Source organism: Oryzias latipes, chromosome 6, assembly GCF_002234675.1.
Source record: "Oryzias latipes chromosome 6, ASM223467v1".
Taxonomy (NCBI): Eukaryota; Metazoa; Chordata; class Actinopteri; order Beloniformes; family Adrianichthyidae; genus Oryzias; species Oryzias latipes.
This window is the reverse complement of record NC_019864.2, coordinates 30,359,453-30,379,533: the sequence shown is the minus strand read 5'-3', so window position 1 is coordinate 30,379,533 and position 20,081 is coordinate 30,359,453. Positions and strand designations below refer to the sequence as shown.

Here is a 20,081-nt window from a genome sequence, read left to right as displayed (position 1 = left end):
GAAGGAGGATTTGATGCTGTCTTCCTCCATAAAATGCCCCATTTCCATCCAACATTTAGCTAGAAAACATGCAAACATTTGATCAAAACATGAAAAAATCTGAATATTTGGAACAGTTTTATTTCAGTAAATCAAATACAACTGTGTTATTAAAAAAAATCAATATATTTGAATCACATTGATGATTAAAACCTATAGATATACTTTCTCTTTTCTAAAACCAGGGAGGTTTCACCGCATGGTTGTAGTTTTTGTTTAGTGGAAGTTTTGCAAAGAGACGATTTCAGCAGCAAAAAGGTGCAAATCTGCATCTCCAGCTCATCAGAACCGACTGTCGCTTCCATTTTCAATGGTTTCACAGAGCTGGAATCCTGTTCAGATGATTTCCTTCCTTTCTTTTCCTAAAGGTTAGTTTCTAATCCTCTGGAGGAGAATCTGCTTGAGCTTCTCTTTTGGTAATTTTGACAAAAATGCCGTTCTTGGGTCCCAGCGTGCTGGACGACTTCAGCTCCAGAGGAACCTGAAGGAGGAAAAGGTGAAAAATAACGACAGAAATAAACACTCAGGCCAAAACGGGAATCAAACGACCAGCTTCTTATCTTATGTGCCTCTGATTTTGGTTTGCTTTTCTCCAAAAATCTCAACTTCCATCTGACAAAAACCTCATTTTTGCATCCAATATGTGATCATAAGTTTGATTGAAAACAAATAATAAAATGTTTGCAAAAACACAAAAAGTGTTTCTGGTTTAAATATTTTATTAGTTTAATTGAAGACAAAGCTCGTTTCCTAGTGACTAATCTTAATTTCTTTCACCCTTTGACCACAAAGACAATTTATTTTAAGCAAAATCTCTAATAAAAAAGTAATAATTTGTGAGTGATGGTGGTCTATTTCTTTTAGTTTATAAAACAGTACAAATACATTCAACAACAATGGGACTAACGTTTAAAAGGAAAAAATTTAATTTATGAGTCAAATTTATCTGAAAATGTTGAACTCTAGTCTTTGGTTTATAGTTTAGCTCCTAAAATAGGATAAGTTTGGGGGAGAAATAGTAGAAATATACTTTAAAGTGGTAAAACTGTATTTGGAGTAATAGATAAATGCTTATTTCCAGACATTTTTACCATTTCCAGAGCAAAGTGCCTAAAAATGAGTGTTTATCACCCATTTAAAGATGGAAATATGTCTTAAAGGTGCAGAAAATCCAAACTAATGGTACGTAGACGAGTTCCATCTGCACGTTTTTCAAACCATGGAAACATTCTATATTGTCTATATTTATGTAACTGCTTTGAGAACGACATTTTTTCCAGTATTATGCCTTTTTTGACAGAAAACGTCGTTTTCCAGGAGAATTGAGACAAACTTCCTTCTGTCTTGTTTGGACAAACGATTTAAAGTTTCTGTGACAGAAACGAGTCGCCCAACAGCGTTTATGGACGACCTCGACCCTTGGAGGTCACGAAACGAGGCTTCAGACGAACGGATCCCCGCTCACTTTGGTCTCGGAGCACGCCACCACGCTGAAGCTGCGGAACAGGTGAGCCAAGGCCATCTTGATCTCCAGCTGGGCCAGCCTCATCCCCACACAGTTCCGGGGTCCCGACCCGAACGGGAGGTAGACAAACGGGTGCCGGCTGGCCTTCGCTTCCGCAGTGAACCTGGGCGGGAAAAGGGAAAATCGGCAAAACAAAATAAAAATAAAACATTTTGAAAAATATGAAACTTAAATGTAGGTATTATGGGATGTCACTGACTGGATGATGACGTTTTGAGTTTAGACAAAGAGGGAAAGCAAACCAAGTAAAGAGTTGATTGATTGATTGATCAATCACCCAACTTTTGCAGTGGGCGTGGCCAGAAGCTTAAAGAAAAACCTTCAGTCAGAACAAATGTTCGTAGAAAAGGTGAACAAACGTCATCAGTGATGTCTCATAATACTTTTTAACCTTTCCTTCCTTCCTTTTTCTGGAATCCGTTTTTTGTTTTTTCCTTACAGAGAAGGAGAGTCTAAGGCCAGTTTAGTTTAGTTATTACCTTTATGTTCTTTATGATTCATGTTTATTACCGTTATGAAGCCCGTTGAGACATTAGTGTCGTAATATTGGCCGAATTAAAAATTATTTGAATTATTTTTTCTAAAATGTTTTTTTTAACATGTTGATTTCTGGAATTTAGTTTAGTTGAACTTCTAAAATGTCATGTTTTCTCTTTGTTTTGCGTTTTTAATTGTGATCGTTCTGTTTTTGCGTTGAGTTGGTGTGATTTGAGCCTCAGGGCCACCGTAGTAAAGCTACCAAATCTCGTGTTTGGTCCAGAATATCCTCTTTTCTGTCAGTCGGTCGGTCGGTTAGCGTTACGTCTGTCTTTTTATGATCCAGGATTTTTCAAATCATCCGCAGAAATCCTGGAAAAAGTGTTTGTGATTCTCAGCTGCAGTTTTTCCACATTCAATAGTCAAAACCTTTTGATTCTGCTGAGGCACGTTAACGTTGGGAGTGGGGTCATCCGGACCCCACAAGGGCTAGAGCGGCTAAATGAGCATCGTTTTCTAACTCCTTCCTGAAAGTCCTCCTTCCTGGACGGAACCGGAATACCTCTCAGGGATGAACTTCTCCGGCTCAGACCAGTATTCCGGATCGTAATGGAGGAAGCCGGCGGGAATCTCCAGCGTTGCTCCTTTCGGGAGGCGCACGCCGTTCACCACGCAGTCCTCCTCGACCTCTCTGGCAAACCTTGATGGGTCGGTTGGCCACAGCAGGCGTTAGCGTTCGAATCCCTACCGATCCTCCTGCTTCCGTCCACACCAACACAACATCAGCTTACCTGAATCCAGGAGGGTAGAGCCGTAGCGTCTCGGACACCACCATGTCCATGTACTTCAGCTCCTGGATGTTGGTGTAGTCGGGTGACTCCTACAAACACGGGAGGGCGGAGTCACCGAGCGTGAAAAGGCTCTGAGAGCAGCGGATGGCGGCGGCGGACTCACGTGTCTGCTGAAGAACTGGTCCACCTCCTGCTGCACTTTGTGTTGGCACTCGGGGTGGACGGCCAGCAGGTAGCAGGTGAAGCCCAGAGTGCTGCTGGTGGTCTCGTAGCCCGCCAGGAGGAAGATGAAGGCCTGGCCCACGACTTCATCCTCGGTCATCATCTTCTTCTGAGGACGCCTGAGCGCCGACTCCTCTGAGCGGCTGCTTTCCTGATCCGAAGACGCCGCTTTGGGGTTGGTCAGCGTCTCGTCTCCGTGGTTGGAGGTGTCAAACTGGTCCAAAGACGCACACTCTTTGGCCGTTCGCGCGTCCAGCATCAGCTGAAGGAAGTCTCTGCGCCGCTGCAAAATAGAAACATTGATGGTTTCTCTTGGCGCCAGAAAAGAAGAAGGTTTGTGAGACTCACCTGGTCTGGAGGCTGCTCCTCCCTCTGCTTGATGATCTTCTGAATGTTGTGGATGAAGAAATTACTCATCTCGTCTCGCCTTTTGTTTGGAATGAATCTCGCCACGGGAGCCATCAAGGAGGGAAAAGCAACTGCAAACACAGAAAAACGTGGCGTGATGGCGGCGTTTTTTCCTCACCCTCAGACAAACCCGGGTTCAGGGAGCTGAGTGACTTACTGAAAAACATCATCATGGGCCTGAAGAAGGAGAAGGTGAAGAACATTTGAGCGTGGTGGACGAACGGGTCGTCGGGTTTGTTCTGAGAGTCCACCTGGGTGGCGAAGGCCACGCTGGCAATGACGTCCATGGTGAAGAAGCCAAAACACCTGCAGAGGCGCACAAACGAAACGCGTCACGCCGGACCGGAACGCCTTTCGCCGCCGTCTTGGTAAATACCTGTGGATGTCGAAAGCCTGGCCGGACTCGGCGTGGGTGGTCAGGTTCTTCATCAGAACTTCCGTTACCGTGTTGATGAGCGGAACCATCTGCAACGAGACGGGAGGAGTCGAACGGCGTGGTTAGAAACGGCTGTCCTGCGTTGTTTAAAGGAGCACATCAGCTGCACTGGAACGACTCTGTTTTGCACAGGAAGTCTTTTATTTTGAAAGGAAGTCAAACGGGCGTCTATCAAAACTAAAAAAAAGTTAGTTCCTCTTTGTATTGCTGTTTTCACTCATACTAAAAAATAAATTAAAGTGAAAATGTATTAAATGCAAATCTGTCTTTAAGGTTAAATGGAACTTCGTGGCTCCCACGAGGTTTTGCCCAAATGGCTTTTTTACTGTTAAAGGCTGCAGACTCCTGACCCAGGAGGTCAATCTGGGTCAGGAGGGCCTTCAGTGTGAGGACATGACTTGATCCTGTGAGGATCCGTCCAAACGGCGGTCAGTCCAACTTGGGTTGAACAGCCGCAGAGACGGACCAGAAAAGTTTCAATAGAATGACGGTTACATTTAGAGAAAACGGTCACCATGGTAGCGTTTAGTGCTAACTTTTATTGAACCTTTTAGGAGGAAAACTCCTGACTCCTTTCCTGAGGAGGGGCATGTCAGTGACATGTTTGGAACAACTTTTTACACGCAGGGGCAATTCCTTTAAAGAGAAGCTGTTAAACACGGGCGCCGTAAAACCTCCAGGAGGGTAAACCCGGCGCCGTTAGAAACGGAACACAGACTCTCAGATTGCTGGATGTTCCTTTTCGTCTCACTTCTTTCATCTTGGCAGCACTGAAGGACGGAGTCAGGATGCTCCTCACTCTCCTCCACCGCTCGTCCTTCAGGGCCAGCAAACAGTCCACCATGGGTTTGGTGGCGAAGCGCAGAGTCTGCACACAGAAAAACAGGAGAACAAAGTCGCCGACGGGACCAGCCGCCGCTCATCCGCTCTACCGGGATTCCCGGGAGGTTCCTCACCATTCTGTTAGGGAAGCTGCTGAAGTCCTTCACCATCACTTGCCGGAGCAGATCGGGGTCTGCGATCACCACCACCGGTTTACGGCCCAAATAATACCTAAGACGTGGGATCAGGAACGATTCCTTTATTACATACATGTAAAAAACCCTGGAACATGTTTGAATACATAACAATGTACAGTATTTTTCTTACCCGCACACTCTGCCGTGGGTTTTTATAAGATCGTTGAGAGGTTTAAAGAAACCCTGAAAGAGTAAAAAATACATTTAAAGATCTTTTATATTGATCATAAACTGATATTTAAATGACATCGTCTGTGCAATGTTTGATAAAACACCTGACTAACATGTTCAAGTGTCTGTTTCAACTGAATCTTACCTCCCGGAACAAAAACAAATTCCCAAAAAACGGCACCGGCTTCGGATGTTTGATGCCGTACCGAGAGAGGACCGAGAAAGGATAAACGGAATACCTGAGGGCGAAAATGGAACCAAAGCGGTGAGCTGAACCGAGTCACTGAAACGACAACCTCACATGAAAACTTGTATGTTCATGAGGTTTCTGTTTGACTGGCATGAACGCACCAGTAGAGAAGACCCAGGAAGACGAGGAGGAGGCTGAGCGTCACGGAGCCGCTGCTCGCTTTGACGTTGAACATCGTGAAGAGGTCAAAAAGCGTCTCCATGATGGAAGAAGACGAGTTAAATCTCTGCCACAAACATCACATGAAGGTTTCTGAGGAGAAAAACCATCACAGCATTTACTGTAAAGTCATTTTGCTTTGATCGGACTTGAAAGGAAAAAAAAAATCAGACATGTTCTTTGCCTTAAATAGTGTTTTTTTTTCCCAACCAGACAAAAAGAATTAAATATTAAAATCGTAGCATGGCAGACATATTTTCACCTAAAAAAGGAAACGTCTTTTTTGTTTATTGAAGGTTGTACACTGAAAATGGGTCTATGTATGTCCTCAACTAAACACACGAAAGGGAATGTCAATAATTTGCAGCCTTATCTTCAAATCCCAAACACAGGAGATCCACATAAAGATTTGATTGGAAAGAGGAGGGGAAGGAAAAACCTGCAGGGATTTCTGGGTCAGAGGACTCGGGTTCGATGCTGTAACTCAAACAACAATGAAGTTTCCTGTGAGCCAAAGCTGTTCAAAGTTTAATGAGAGGTCATGGAAGTCTGGCAGGAGCTTTGCTGAAAGTGGACCGAGAGAAGGATTAAAAAAAAGTGTTTATAATGGGAAAAAAAGAATATCTAGATTATTTTTCTATCACGTCATTAAAAAAATGATTTATATATATGTATATATTTATATATATATATATTGTAATGACCCCTACAGGTAGGATTTTACTATAATTTAAATAGTAATGTATTATTTATATATGTATATACTTTTGTTGTTGATTTTCAAGTTCAAAAGAAACAAAACCTTTATTACCTAACCTGATTTTTTTAGTCGATATTTTAGTTTCCGGTAAATAACAATGATCGGATGTTTTCTGGTTTAACATTTAAACTCAGCGGTTTCGTCGTCAACATCGCAGAACATTTTCTTTCGTCCTCGAGCTTCGTTTCTACGTGAATTTAGTTTTTTACAGCTGTTTCTAGAATGTTTCCGCGGAGCTCACCTGACGCCGTCCTCCTGTCAGATCCTGCGTATGTAAACATTACCAAACAGCTGTCTTCTTCTTCTTCTTCTGCTTCTTCTTCTCTTTGCGCTCACAGCCGTGGTTTGCTGCGCTCTACAGCGCCACTTACTGCCCGGGATCGGTAATGACACGTTGAAGAGTAGAAAGAAAAAGTTGGAATAAAAGTATTTTTATTTGAGTCATTTTTATTAATTCAAAACAAATTTAATTATGATTCCTTAAATCAAGCTGTTTTAATGGCGTAATGTCCTGTTTGTTTACTGTAACAAAAGAACCATTAAAACCAGCAAGAGTTCAATGAATCCCATTTCAAACTGAACCATCATCTAAATTTAAAGGTTTTAAACAGGTTGAGCAGAGAACGGATGCCTTTTATTAAAAGAGCTTGTACTGTTTTAAAGTGCAGATTTTAAAATCTTGGTATTTAATTTTTATTGTTTTATTAGACTACACCAGATGTATCATAAGCCAACTGAAAGGCTAAAGGTTACTCACTTCTAGCAAATTTAAAGAACATTTTTTTGTTTGTTGTTGTTGTATTCTCTAACCAAACCAAAACGTTGATCCAAAAACTAGAGGTCAGAACCGACTCTTGGGGAATCGTTGCATCTCTATTGTTCAACATGAATGAGTGTGACGGTTAAACCACACTCAGGGCTCTTATTGATCTGAAAATAGCGATTAAAAATTACGTATCCTTCACTGAAGGAAATGTATTTTATTATCTTTGCTTTTGGAACCAACATCTGTACTCACCATGATTTTTTTTCAGTATTCTTTTCCATTGATCATCTGAATTCTCTGTTTGATCTGCTTCTTTAACCAATTGAGATTAGACTTTCCTCTGGAAAAAAAAGTCTTATTCTAGTATTCTTTTGTGTTTTAGATCTTTTCCCCCGATAAATATGTTGGTTTACCTAAACTTAACACATGGTTTGACTTGAGCTGTTTAAAAACATTATAAGCAAACATCAGGATGATGAGGCTGTTGTTGGAAGTTCCTCAGTCTGCCTCTAGAGGGCGCGCGCACACAGCAAAAATCCTGAAAATAGAATGTGAAGCCTCACTGGTGATCATCACAAGTCTGCACATCGCTACGTTTTATTTGTGGCCTCACATGTCGATGCAGATCCTCCTTTTAATAACATTAAGAAATAAACATCTTAAGAAGAGCAGCAAATGACCTGATTACAAAGCTGCAAAAGAGCAGGAGGGTCCAGAACCACCTGCACTTAGAATGCATGACCAGAACCAAGATGTGTCTGAAGTCCAAATCATTCCTGACTGACGCTCTAATCAGGCGTTTCGTTGGTTTAATCCTTTGGTTTCAGGAAAAATCTTTTCCTGGTTGTGAGGCTGAAAAATGGGAAAACCTGCTGACATCTTTTCTTTATTATCTTTTTTTTAATCATTTGTTTTCAAAGTTTCTGGTTTTTTTTAATCCAGCATTGTTTTGTTAGACACAGTAAGACGAACACAAACCGAGAGATGAATGCAGTTCCCTTCAGAAAAAGTATGGCTGCACGATATGAGGAAAACCCGCGATTTGCGATATTATTGATCAATATCGCGATGATGGCATAACTAGTGATGCATGAACAAATAGCAAAACACCTGAAAACATCATTTCCATTCCACTGCAACAGATTAATTCAAATAATAGTCAACATAACTGACCCTCGTCTACATAGGAGGCAAACATGTGACATAAAAGGGCTTCATCCGATTGGTGAAGGCGTCCATCTGATTGGTCAAATGCATCAATTGAATTATTTTATTCGTTAAATACCTCAAACTGCCATGAGATCAATTTAACCACATTTAAGGGAACCATTTATTATCATTTTCACCGACTTTTGCGATATGCATGTTGCACAGCTTGATTCGCGATAACGATAAATTTGCCATTTCTTGTGCCGGCCGAGTAAAAAATAAAAAGCAGGTTTTGTGTGAAATGCGAGGTCGTGAAGACGCCGCTCCGCTGTAACTTGATGCAGATGGACAGACTCCAGGTCATCAATCTACAATCTACATTGCAGGAATGTGGCTGGAAGTTGTCGTTTGAATTCAGTCACTTGGTCCAAAGTTATGCACTGTGCCCCCCCCCCCCCCCCCCCCCCATGAGGTCCTACATGCTGCTGACTCAGCACATTCGGTGTTGACCTGCATTTGTCTGCTAATCATCTCGCTGCATGTTCCTGTTTGCAGGTTGTGCGCTTGAGATGCAAACTTCTCAACCTTAAAACGATCAAGAAAAAGGAACTTCTGTCTACCCAAACCATCACACTCCTGTCAAAGAGCTGATGGAAAACATCTCCAGGTTCCTCAAGTTAAAGATGTGGGGTCTTTGAAGGTCCATAAAAACAAAGCGGGGATGTCGGGCAATTCTGGTCCGATAAACATGCAGCAGCATGCAGCCAGGCAGGAGTAACAATGGGATCTGGAGCGGCACTAAGCTATTAATGGCAAGAGTGGCTGAGGAAGAAATGAGGAGCTGGTTTAACTGCTTTGAGGGCCGCCAGAGGGCTCTGGGAGCTGAAAATGAAAGGCGATGAAGAGCTCTCTCCTCCTCCTCCTCCTCCTCTGCCCGTCTGCAGCAGCTCTGAGTGCCTAAAGCCACAGTGTCAATGTTTTGTGTGGTTGCATGCAGTGTCAAAGGAGCAAAACGACAGCGCTTTTCTTTTTCTTTAGCTCGACTCTGCTCCTTCAGAAATGTGCACCTTTCTGATTTGAGGTGGTTTGGAAGGATTGGCGCCATCAGTGCTGCAGGACGGCGTTTAAAAAAAACCCACGCAGGAGGATCCGCAGCCACAGATGAGGCCACGCTCGTCTTCCCTGACCAGAAAAAAGATTCATCTTTTTGTCCAACTTGCATTGGTTCTTGCAACCCAAACAGAGCAGATGACGTTTATGTCGAGTCCCCTGACGTCCGTCATCAAGAGAAGATGTCTTTTTGCTCCGAGGTTTATAAAACTTGTATGTCGGCGCTAAAAGAAAAGATCAGGGAGACTAAAAATGTATAATTCATGAGCGTTCTAGTGGCCACTTTACCATTTTATGTGATTCTCAGTGAAGTCACATGGTCACAATAAGCCCTGATTGAAGATCACTCCAATCAAAACCGCTTTGGAATCCAAATTTGTTTTTAGATTTTCACTTGAAGTAAAACAATGGAAACTTAGACGAGGGTGACTTCATTCCCCAGAGATTTCCCCACAAATGCAACAAGTTAGAGAGCCGCCCTGGGTCCCAAAGCTCAGTCTGAAAGCAAATTCAGGTGAGGAAGAGGAGGAGGAGGAAGAAGGAGGGTTTCTGGGCGCAGAGGAAGAGGCGCTCATCTTTGACAGGTTTTCCTCAGGAGCGGCTCAAATCCTGCTGAGGAGTTTCTCTGATGTGTCATCCCTCATGTTTCATGAGTTCAGGTGAAAAGCATTCTGGGAGGAGGAAGGGGGGGGGGGCATTCCAAAGACTTCAGAAACAATGAAATAAAAAAAAACAGTTATCAGTGATGCCTCAAACAAAGATGATGCATTAAAAATGGATGTTTTTCCTTGAAAAAGCTTGGGGGGGGGGGCATAAAAGCATCATCAGGTCAGAATATGAAAACAGCCTCTTTGTGGTCGCATCAACCTGATCCCTGAACGAGGTTAATGACGGTCAGAGGAAACGAGCATCGAGTTTCTACCTTTCCGCCGAAGCGTCGTGGAGACGAAGACAACCAATCACTGCGCAGATGATGTCAGCTGACGTCTGTCTGTGCGCTTTAGGCCCGGCGTCGTAGGTGTGGCGTGAGATGGAAGGAAAGCTGTGGATCAGGCCTCTGGTTTCTGAATCCAAGTCTGTTACACGGATGTCACCAGAGGTTCTGATGGGTTCAGATGCTGGTATTTATGGAGTTCTGGAGTTTGTTTTTTCCTTTCTGTTCAAATCTGATCACAGTAAACCAGTTTGGTCTGGATCCGCTGCATTTCGGTTCCTTTGGCTCAGTCGTGTTTGACTGTCAGCTGTTGTTCGGCTGGACGCCTTTTCCATATTTTGGGTTTTTATTTTTTTTGTCTGAAGCTGAACTTGTTGTTTATCCTGTTTCAGTTTAGTTAATCGTTTTATTATTACGGGTCATCCATTCTAATAATGTTATATAAATATCAGTTTAAATTAGAATAGAATGAGTAAAACTTCTTAAATTCTCTCAAAGTTGACTGACTGTAACACTTTAGTAAAGCTCATACTGTGGGCCAAGTGAATGCTTGATGGTGATTGGCTGCAGGGTTTCCTAAAGAGTAACACTGGACTCCTGTAAAAGGAGTTCCGGGTTGCCAAAACAAAAGTTCCGGTCTCGTGGTCTTCATGTTCTACATCACTGCACTGCAGTTGGTAACCGGAACACAAAAACTAGAGCTGGAATAGAGTCTTGAATTTGTCGAGTTTAGTCTCGACGTGGCATTCAGCGGCAGTAACTCGTGTCTTAACTCGGACTGTAGCCCTCTGACTCGGAAAGACTTGGTAATTTTAAAGTTTGAAAAGTACATTGACCAAGCCGCGCCGTGAGCTCTCTGTCTCTGTTTGTGTTCATCCACGTGTGATGTCGGCTCAACATCCAATCCAATTTTAAACTGAACGATAGAAAACAATACAACAATGGGATCAAAGCCTCAGACTTTGGTCCAAATGTCCTCCAGTCTGGTTCCAAATGTTCAAGTTCAGCTTCCGTCTCTGTTGTTTGATGGTCGACCGCTTAACTCAAAACGTCCAAACTCATTTATACGATCTTTGTTTGTTAGAGAACTGTTTCCAACATCTCACAAACATCATTCTATGTCACAGCATTACACAAAAGAAGAAATAAGCAAGTTGAGATCTCAGTTTATTAGATATCCAATTTTTCCAAAATACAAAGAAATCCATTTTAAAATAATGAATGCAGTCCATCCATGCAAGGAACTACTATTTATACGTTTGGGTTTTCCAGAATATAACTGCTCTTTTTGTGACATAAATATAAAAACACTTTTTGATGTATATTTGTTTAAAGTTTTTGGGAGGATTTTCTTTCTTGGTGCTCCTCAAAGTTTCCTTTTCCTATTTCTATTCAAATACAAAAGCACATCATAGTATTTGGAGTAGTTTCTGGTGATAATCTATTTGATTCGACATTCAATACTTTATTAATATCTGGGAAATGTTTCATTCATAAGAGCAGATTTTCAAAAACCAAACCATTATTCAATACATTTCATTAAGAGATCAGTTTGTATTTTAAATCTCTGAAATTAATTAAAAAACAAAAAAGCAATAAAATTGTCTATTTTCATTGAAGATCACATGTTGTATGACAATCCTTAGTATTTTAAACTACAATTTTAATATTGTTTATTTTATTTGTATTTTATTCTTTTTTATTTCTTTCTGTTGTAGCAATGTGTATATGTGTGTTTGAAGTTCAATAATAATAATAAAAAACATTGCAGGTATGTTTACTGCATCCACCTGCAGACAAATAGATTCCATAGTTCGGTAAAGTTAGAAAAATATTCGGATTTCCGGGCTCCATAATTCTTCTGATAAACGTTTAAATGTTAAAAAAAAAAAATCCAATCAGGTCCACGTTGGTTTGGTCCACTGATGGCGTACAGTCAATGGATTGATCCGAAAATCCAACCAATCAGATTGCAGGGAACTAATCTGTCACTCAAAGTTAGCGCCAGTTTCTGTTCGCTGCGGTTGTTACGTTCCGGTAGAAAAGTTTTGAGTGTGTCAACAAAAACCGGCTTGCCGTTTGCAGAACATGCGGATAAACGATTACCGGCAGAAATCCAACAACGACCAACGCCGTCCGACTCCTGAATGACGTAAAGATCGGTGAGTTCTGAAAGAAAGCTGCTGCTAGCTTATCGGCTAATCGCTAGCTGGAGGGAAAAGATGGAAAAGTTACCCAGAATTCACAGAGCTGTTTACGTAGGCGTTTTTTTGGGTGCTTCTGTTTTGTGGTGTTGTGTTTTGGTAAAGAGGCCGCTTTTCTCTCGAGGGGTCTCAGTTCCTTTTCAATATTTGCTGTTTTTTTGTATTTTTATTTTTCATGTTTTTACATATACTGCTTCAAGGGTTTCTGCTGTGTGTGTGTGCGTGCATGCGTGCGTGCGCGCCTGTGTTTTTGGTTTCACCTGTCATCATGAGGCGTTTACTGGTTTTTGTTGTAGTTTTTGTCATAGAGAAATATTTTTTTGGGTTTCTGCATGATTGCAAAACAATGACTTGGTCCCACCTCTGTCAGAAACTTGATGGAGCTCCATTATTGGAGTTTATCACAACGGTATGACGACTGTAGAAAATCAAATCAACTGATGACATACCCATTCAATATCAAATGTTACAATCAATGGCGTGACTTAAAATCCAGGACTTACTTTAACTACAATTTTTTTTTAAATAATTGAAAAAAAAACAGGCACGAAGGGGTTAAGTTTAAGTAGTTTGTCTGTCCTCCTATTTTACCTGCAGCACACACACAGCACTCCCACACCTCCATACATGGGTGGGGTCGGGGGGGGGCGGCCGGTCTTCACCCGCCTGGTCCTCTCAGGGCGGCCGGGCTTATGGGTGTCCTGTCGGCTGCGGGAGGGGTCGGGCATGCGGCGCTGGGGGTCGGCCGGCTGGGGGGGGGGGGTTGCTGCTTGGCGGCGGGGGTAGGGAGGGTAACCAGATGATTGTGAGTATGTGTGTGTGAGTGCATGGGTAGGACCGACCTGGGGGCTGGCTCGCTGGGACCCTCTGGGGCTTTCCCTCCCCATCACAGAGAGGGGAGGGCACTAAGAGGGTTGGGGAGGGGGGGTCAGATATTATGGCGGGGGGGGGGGGAGTGCGTAGGGTTTTAGGGGGGTGGCTGTGGCTGTGGGTGCGTGGCGATCCCTGGGTTGCTAAGGTCGCGGGCCTGGGCTGGCTTGCGGGGACGGGGCGCCGGTCGGGTGGTGGCCGGCTCTTGGGTTCCGGGGGCCCTGGCTTCGTCCCTGGCCTTTGTCTCGGTGTCCGGCGCCCGGTGGCCCCCATGGCTGCCGCCTGGTACGGCTAAGCGCTCCTGTCTTGTGGCCTGGGGGCCGGACACTGGGTTCGCTTGTGCCTCTGGGCATTGGGGGGGGCCCCTGTAGGGGGGCCCTCTCTGTGCCTGGCTGGTGGGGTGGGCGGTCCCCTCCTCCTCCCCTCCCGGGCTGCCTGGGTCCGGATGCTGGGGGGGCTTCTGGCCTGGGGGGCTCTCCTCCCCTCTCCTGGTCTGGCTGGGTAGGATCTGGCTCCCTTTATGAACACACGGTTCACATCGGCAGCATGCATGTATCTCCACCCCCACGTGCACGTGCACACTCCACACTGCTCCCTGTCTGCTTCATCCCTCCTCCTTACCTACAGTGTATTGATGGACAGTTTTTTTTTCTCGCTCATCTTAGTGTCAGATTTTCACCTTTGATGTAACATTCGTCTTTCCAGCAGATCTGGTATAATTGTTACAGCTTAAATTAATAACTTAGTCAAATCAGTGCTTGTATCTCCCACCTTTTCACCTTTCTTCCTTTTACTCTCTTCCACCCTCCCCTCACATTCTTCCCCTCTCCCTCCCCACACACACTAAATGTAACAAATAAATAAAAAATAATACGACAAAAAGGGGTTTATACAAATCTACACTCTAGTTTCTTGAAGCTATATAACCTCTTTTTGTGATAGTAAAACCTGTCCAACACAAAAAGCCTTCAGCTCTAATCTGTTTGCTCAGCTGTTGGACAGAACAAGTTAAAAAAAGAAAAAAAAAAAAAAAAAAAAAAAAAAAGTAGTTTGTCTGTCTTGTTTCTTCGAAACTTTAGCTTCATCATCTGAACAAAAACAGCACTAAGAAGTGAACTTTCCCCCTAAAATGATGCTTTGGATCATGATGTTTAGCATATTTACGACTTTCCTCCAGTTTTAGTCCTCATACACCAGCAGGACGTTCTGTAGTCGTTACCATGACAACGCGTCAGAGCACGTTGGCCAGTACATGTAAAGATTAACTAGATTAAAGTGATTTAATATTTGTGTCTTTCGGACTTGACCGTGGGATAAAGCCCTGAATGAATGGGCTTTGCAGGAAGCAACTGTCTGACGCGCCTCTGCGTTCTGATGACGGACACCTCGTCGGGTATCGGCCCTTATTTAAACAGTCGTTTCCTTTATAAAAACATTCTGTTGAATTCATTTTCTCCTTGTTAAATTTCACACAGCTATTGCGATGCTGTTGAGGGTCGTGTGGATAAAATTCAGCACGGCAAGATCACCATTTTAAAACATTTTCTTCTAATGTTCTTATTTAATACAATTCCAATATTTTACAAAGCTCTGATCTCAAAACTAGTGGAAACACAAACTGTTAACCAACTTCTGTAGTGAGCAAAGATGAACAGTGAGGTGTGTAAAAATAAAGTCTCTGCAGTGGTCTTAAGGTCCGTCTGTTTGTCTGATGACCAAACACGAAAAGACGCGTAAGAGGAACCAGAAACTGTTTTTTCTTGGAATAATTAGTCATAAGGCCAAACTGTTAATTTGCGTAGCTGCTGCAGGTGTTTGTGTGCACAGCAGTTAGCGGCGGTTCAATTCTTTGTCTGACGGGAAAGTGGGCAGAAAGAACCAGAAGGACGCAGGTCACGGTGGAGATCCTGTCCAACGCCCCCCCTCAAGCCATCAAAGTGATGCAAAGCAACCACGATGATGGTTTGAATGACAAAAACACAAAGCTGGTGTGATGTACAAATAACGGCACGTTCGTCTGTCAGGCCGAAAGCCGCCGAGGACGAGAGGAAAACAAAGGAGATGTGATTTGCTCCAGGAGAGGATGGAGGTGGCTCCACGGAAACTCATTTATGCAAAAGGCTTATTCATAAAAATTCATCGCCGCACATGTGCACGCCGTCCTCATAAAGACAGAAACGGCAAAGAGCTTTAGACGGCACACCGACTGAATCTGCGGAAATGATCTTTTTAATCTATTAAGACATCTGAGCCCCCCAGTCCGGGAATGAAAAAGGAAACAAAAGGAGGAAAAGCGGAAATGAAAAAGATGCAAAACCTCACAACATATACACACTTGCATATATGCAATATTCTCTACCACTTAGGGGTGTGGACTCTAAAGGAATAACTGTCTGCTGCTTGTAGAATGAGCCCAGACTTGTGGCTTCACGCAGGTCATGATAAAAAACCAACGTTTCAGCCGGACACGTTTGATTTGCTTAAAGTGAAGCAGAGTTTGTTTGCCCCAATAATCTGGGACAAATTTTCAGTCTGACTCTGGACCGGGACCAGGAACCGTTCTCGAACCCGTCTCCTTAGCCGGGCTCTGGTTGTTTCATATCAGAATGAGCTTCAGTTTGCTCACAGTTCCTCAGTCTGAATAGGCTATGTGCTCGCAGTAGAACAACCAAAACGGCCATCGTAGCCGGTCATAACGGGATGTAAACTAGGGCTGGGTTGATAAAATTAATCGATTTGAATCGATGCAAGCTTAAGAAATCAATAGTTAATCCATAAAAGTAGAGAGAGATCTCATATGACTTTCCTTTACGGGTGACCTAATGCATAACAGTTAAACAGTTAAACCGTCTGATAGCTTGATGCTAATGTATAATAGAATTTCCCATAGAACGGCTAATGCTAACGCTCAGTCGACCTAAACATACATTGCTGACTAAATGAACAGCTTTATAGACTCACAGGCAGGAATTTTCCAAGGAAACATTTTTTAAAAGTAACCATTTGTGGTCTAAAGCAATGGTCTCCAATGGACCCCCGTGCCGCAGACTGATACCATAATAGGCAAAAAAAAAGTTTTATTTTTAAACTAATATTTTTGTAGAAGCTTTTTTAATTTTGAAAAATAGGTTTTTCAGAAACCGGAAGTAAAAAAAATATTAAATGCCGACTTCAGCACATGGATTGCAAAGCAGTCTAACAGAATGGAGGCGGGAATGATTGGTTGGTCATTATGTTCCTCAAAAACACGAGATCAAATTGAACGGGAGTGTTCTTTGTTGTGTTTTTACTGGATGTATAGAAATTAAAATAAAATGTATTCAATCTCCATCATTTATGCTTTAATTAGGAACAGAAGATCAGGATCAACAAAACATAACAGATAAAAACTCAAAGATTTTGACACTTTAAACAATGTCACCTATAGATTATTGAGAAAACAATTACACGCAACTTTTTTCTGTCAACTTCCTGGTTAACTTCAGCAGAAAACAAATCCTAAATGTCTCTGTTACTTTAGATCCTTTAACAACACATCCTGAAAATGTTCTCCAGTTTTTCCATCCTCTGACTGCATGTATGACCAGAAGATAGTAAATGAAGACACAGCAACACCTCAGTAAAAAAATAGGATTTATGTGCCTTAATTTATAATCAGATTTGATGGAGAAGGAAAGTGTTGCTTGTTGTTTTCAGGATTTGGTGACTCTTCAGGCTTTACAGCAGAAAATGAGGTTTGTCAAACCACATGAACCTCACAACCACTGTGGACAAATCCAGCAGAAACCTGATCCAAAAGGAATAGAACCATCAGGCAGAAGACAGGCTGATAATCCCCAGAAAGTCTCCATTTTCCCTGAGATTCTTCTCTGAAAGTGTAAAAAGGTTACAGCCGAAGCTTTATTATTCTCTGTTTATTCAAGCCAATGAGGCGAAGGGTTAGCGGCGCTTTGCCCTCTTGAGATAAGATCTGTCTAGGTTGATGTGGCGCTTGAATAATGCATCAGAGATGATGACCCCCTCCCCGCCATCCCTGACCGAGAGGTGGACAGAAATAACTCTGACGTCATTCTGAAACCGTCGTGGTTCCAGACGGCACAGAGGCAGAATATCAAGCCTGAAGAGCTTCTCCGGGATCAGCTTCACCTCCCCGTCTCTGTGCAGGGGGGGGGGCACATCTGTGTCACTCTCCTCGTCTCTCTTGTCTTTTCACGCCAACGTGACGGGCATCCGTTATCACCCGGGGGGAGAGGCGCACTCTGGGGTGTACCCTATTTTTAACCAACAGAAGTATCTTTTCACGTGAACCCAAAGGCAAAATGAGTTCCTTCAATCACCGTTTAATTCATGGAAATCTGGATTACCGTTAATGCTTCTAAAAATATAATTTACCGTCCTGCTCGCCGTTAGTGGCACCCCTTCATGTTTTGACTTTGGCCAAGACCCTGACCCCCACCTTGCCTCTGGTGGAAGTGTTCGGCGCCGCCATCAGTGTGTAAATGGAACTGCGACTGTAAAGCGCTTTGGGCCTTCGAGGAAGGTAGAAAAGCGCTACACAAGTAAACGGCATTTACCAATACCCTTTGGCAGCTATTACGGCGTCCAAACGTTTCGTTTCTCCGTCTATAAGCTTCTTGCACTTCTCGGGTGGCATTTTCTCCCAGATTACTTTTGCAACATCCTCAGGCTCTTGCAGATTTGTCAATAAAGCCCCACTTTGTTTAGTGTGGGGTGTATGGTACTTGTTGACACCAGACTTTTCCAGGTCAGTCTTTACATGTTTAAAGTGGTGTTTTTTTCCCCCCACCATTCTCACCAACCTTCGACAACTTCTGTCATAATTTCTCCTCCGTCCAGTGAGGTTTTTGACATTTCCATGGCGAGAAATCGTCCCAATAACATTTCGCACTGTTGAAACAGGAATACTCAGGTCTTTGGGAATGGCCTTATCCTCTTGGAGCGATCTTGTGCTTGCAATAATTGTACTTCTGGTGTCTTTAGAGAGCTCTTTTGTCTTTACCATTGTGACACATGAAGAGGGAATAACAGGTGACTTTTTAACAGACCAAAATGGTCATTCATTGGCTAACTGATGTTATATTAATCATCCTAGGTGATCCTTATTTGTGATTTGCTCAAGCTGAGCCAAATCGGGTTTCCACGCTGATTGGCAGCAATGGAGGCCAATACCATTGACGCGGCGAACATTATGTTTTTTCCGTTCTCCTTATGATCTTTTTAAATCTTCCTGTTTTGTATCAAACACAAGGCTGTCTGTTGTCAAATGTTTCACTCAATAATTTCAAGATATTCCACAATATATGTACATAAACGTGACGGATACCAGTGATGGTGAGCAGGACTCTATTAATATTTTGTCCCTCAAATAGGAACCAATCGAGAACCGTCCTCTATAACCGGCTTAAAACTTTTAAAGCATCAATTTACATGTTTTGCACAATCGTGATGTTAACCGACCACCACAAACAGCTTTATACACTCTAAGTGCTCCAGGAAACACAAGGCTGTGGCTTCAAGCTCTTTCTGGTGAAGGAAAAGACGCTGCAGCCTGCAGACATGCAGCAGAGCGAGGCGCTGATTGGTCCTTGGCACATTCAACCAAACCAACAAAAAAAAAGAATCAAAGCTAAAATAGAAAGTTAGCGCTGCTCCCACGTGAACCTGGAGTCTGGTTTGATGAGCTTCAGCATTCTCAGTTCACACACAGATCATTGAGGGAGAAGCTGATCCGTGAGTTTGCCTCCAGCAGAGATGACCTCTGGAAGTGACCTTTAGACGGCCCTCTGAGCGCCGCTGCCAGGAATTTAATGAGAACAAAACACTTTTGCTTTTATGCTCAGGAAAATGCAGAACTGACGTTCAGATGACAGTTTTCAACTTGTTCTTAAGTCCTGAAGAACCACAAAATGCTTCTGATGTCCTTGTTAAATTTTTGACAGTAAAAAAACGTTCCCAATGGTGTTTTAATTATGATTATGGAGTGTTTAAACAAAAATCCCACTTCCTAAATGGGGATGTCCATTGGTGCAGAGTTGGGTAGCTCCTCATTTGTTCTCTTACATTAGAAAAATGCCACAACATGAACACGTATAAACTCAAAACACACTATTTTCATCAGAGGAGGGACTTTAAACATAAACCCAGAGGAGCGTTGTTCCATTTTGACGTTTTTCCAGCTTAAAGCTTATTTTGTTTTAATAAGTTAACTGTCCCGATAAGGATTGTAAAGCACAGCCTGTCGGGTCTTTCTTTTGTTGTTTTGACCCGCCCTCGTAGTTCCCGACCAATGAATGTAGAGATCTTAAGTCACATTGTTTTGTTTACAAGCTTTGGTCGGGAACAGAATGGTCTGCCGGACGCCGGTCTGAATACAGACCTGAATTCTGTATTTACTCTGAATTTAGACCTGTTAAAGAAAATGGTTGGACGTCACACTGTTGAAGCATCTACTCAACGTTTTCTTTTGTAAATATAAACCGTTATTTTTGAAAAAGCCTGAATTGATCTTTAAGACTTTTTAAATCCTAAATTTATGATGTTGTTCTCATAAAGTTTAAAGTCTTTTTCAAATCCTTTTTTCTCATATAAGATTTCTTTATTCATTTCCTCTTATGGGGGTCTCAACCCTCCGTCATAATGAAACCATAGAGGAGCATTTTGGGTTTGTTTGCTCTGCAGTTCAGAGGAGTTGGCCTCCGTCTCGTCCCTCTGATGTTGAACTTTCTTCTTAACGGCGGTAAAAGAACAGACAGAGATAAAGCTCACGAACT

General features: G+C 42.7%; 1 protein-coding gene and 1 long non-coding RNA gene across 2 annotated transcripts in view; one reads left to right on the top strand and one right to left on the bottom strand.

Moving 5' to 3' along the window:
• Positions 1–104: 104 nt before the first annotated feature.
• Positions 105–6,615, bottom strand: tbxas1 (thromboxane A synthase 1). Its single transcript, XM_004069858.3, has 14 exons — positions 6,499–6,615; positions 5,440–5,590; positions 5,234–5,327; positions 5,048–5,100; positions 4,855–4,951; positions 4,650–4,766; positions 3,839–3,927; positions 3,620–3,768; positions 3,403–3,533; positions 2,996–3,337; positions 2,833–2,921; positions 2,604–2,741; positions 1,505–1,667; positions 105–520 (listed from the first exon to the last, which is right to left on the bottom strand). The coding sequence occupies exons 2-14, from the start codon at positions 5,538–5,540 to the stop codon at positions 416–418; spliced, it is 1,668 nt and encodes a 555-aa protein (XP_004069906.1). The 5' UTR covers positions 5,541–5,590; positions 6,499–6,615; the 3' UTR covers positions 105–415.
• A 5,540-nt stretch (positions 6,616–12,155) lies between these two features.
• The window catches only part of LOC105354282, a 35,798-nt gene continuing 27,872 nt past the window's right edge, over positions 12,156–20,081 (top strand). The window contains exon 1 of the long non-coding RNA XR_002873434.1: positions 12,156–12,378. This is a non-coding gene — a long non-coding RNA (uncharacterized LOC105354282). The remainder of the gene's footprint in view (positions 12,379–20,081) is intronic.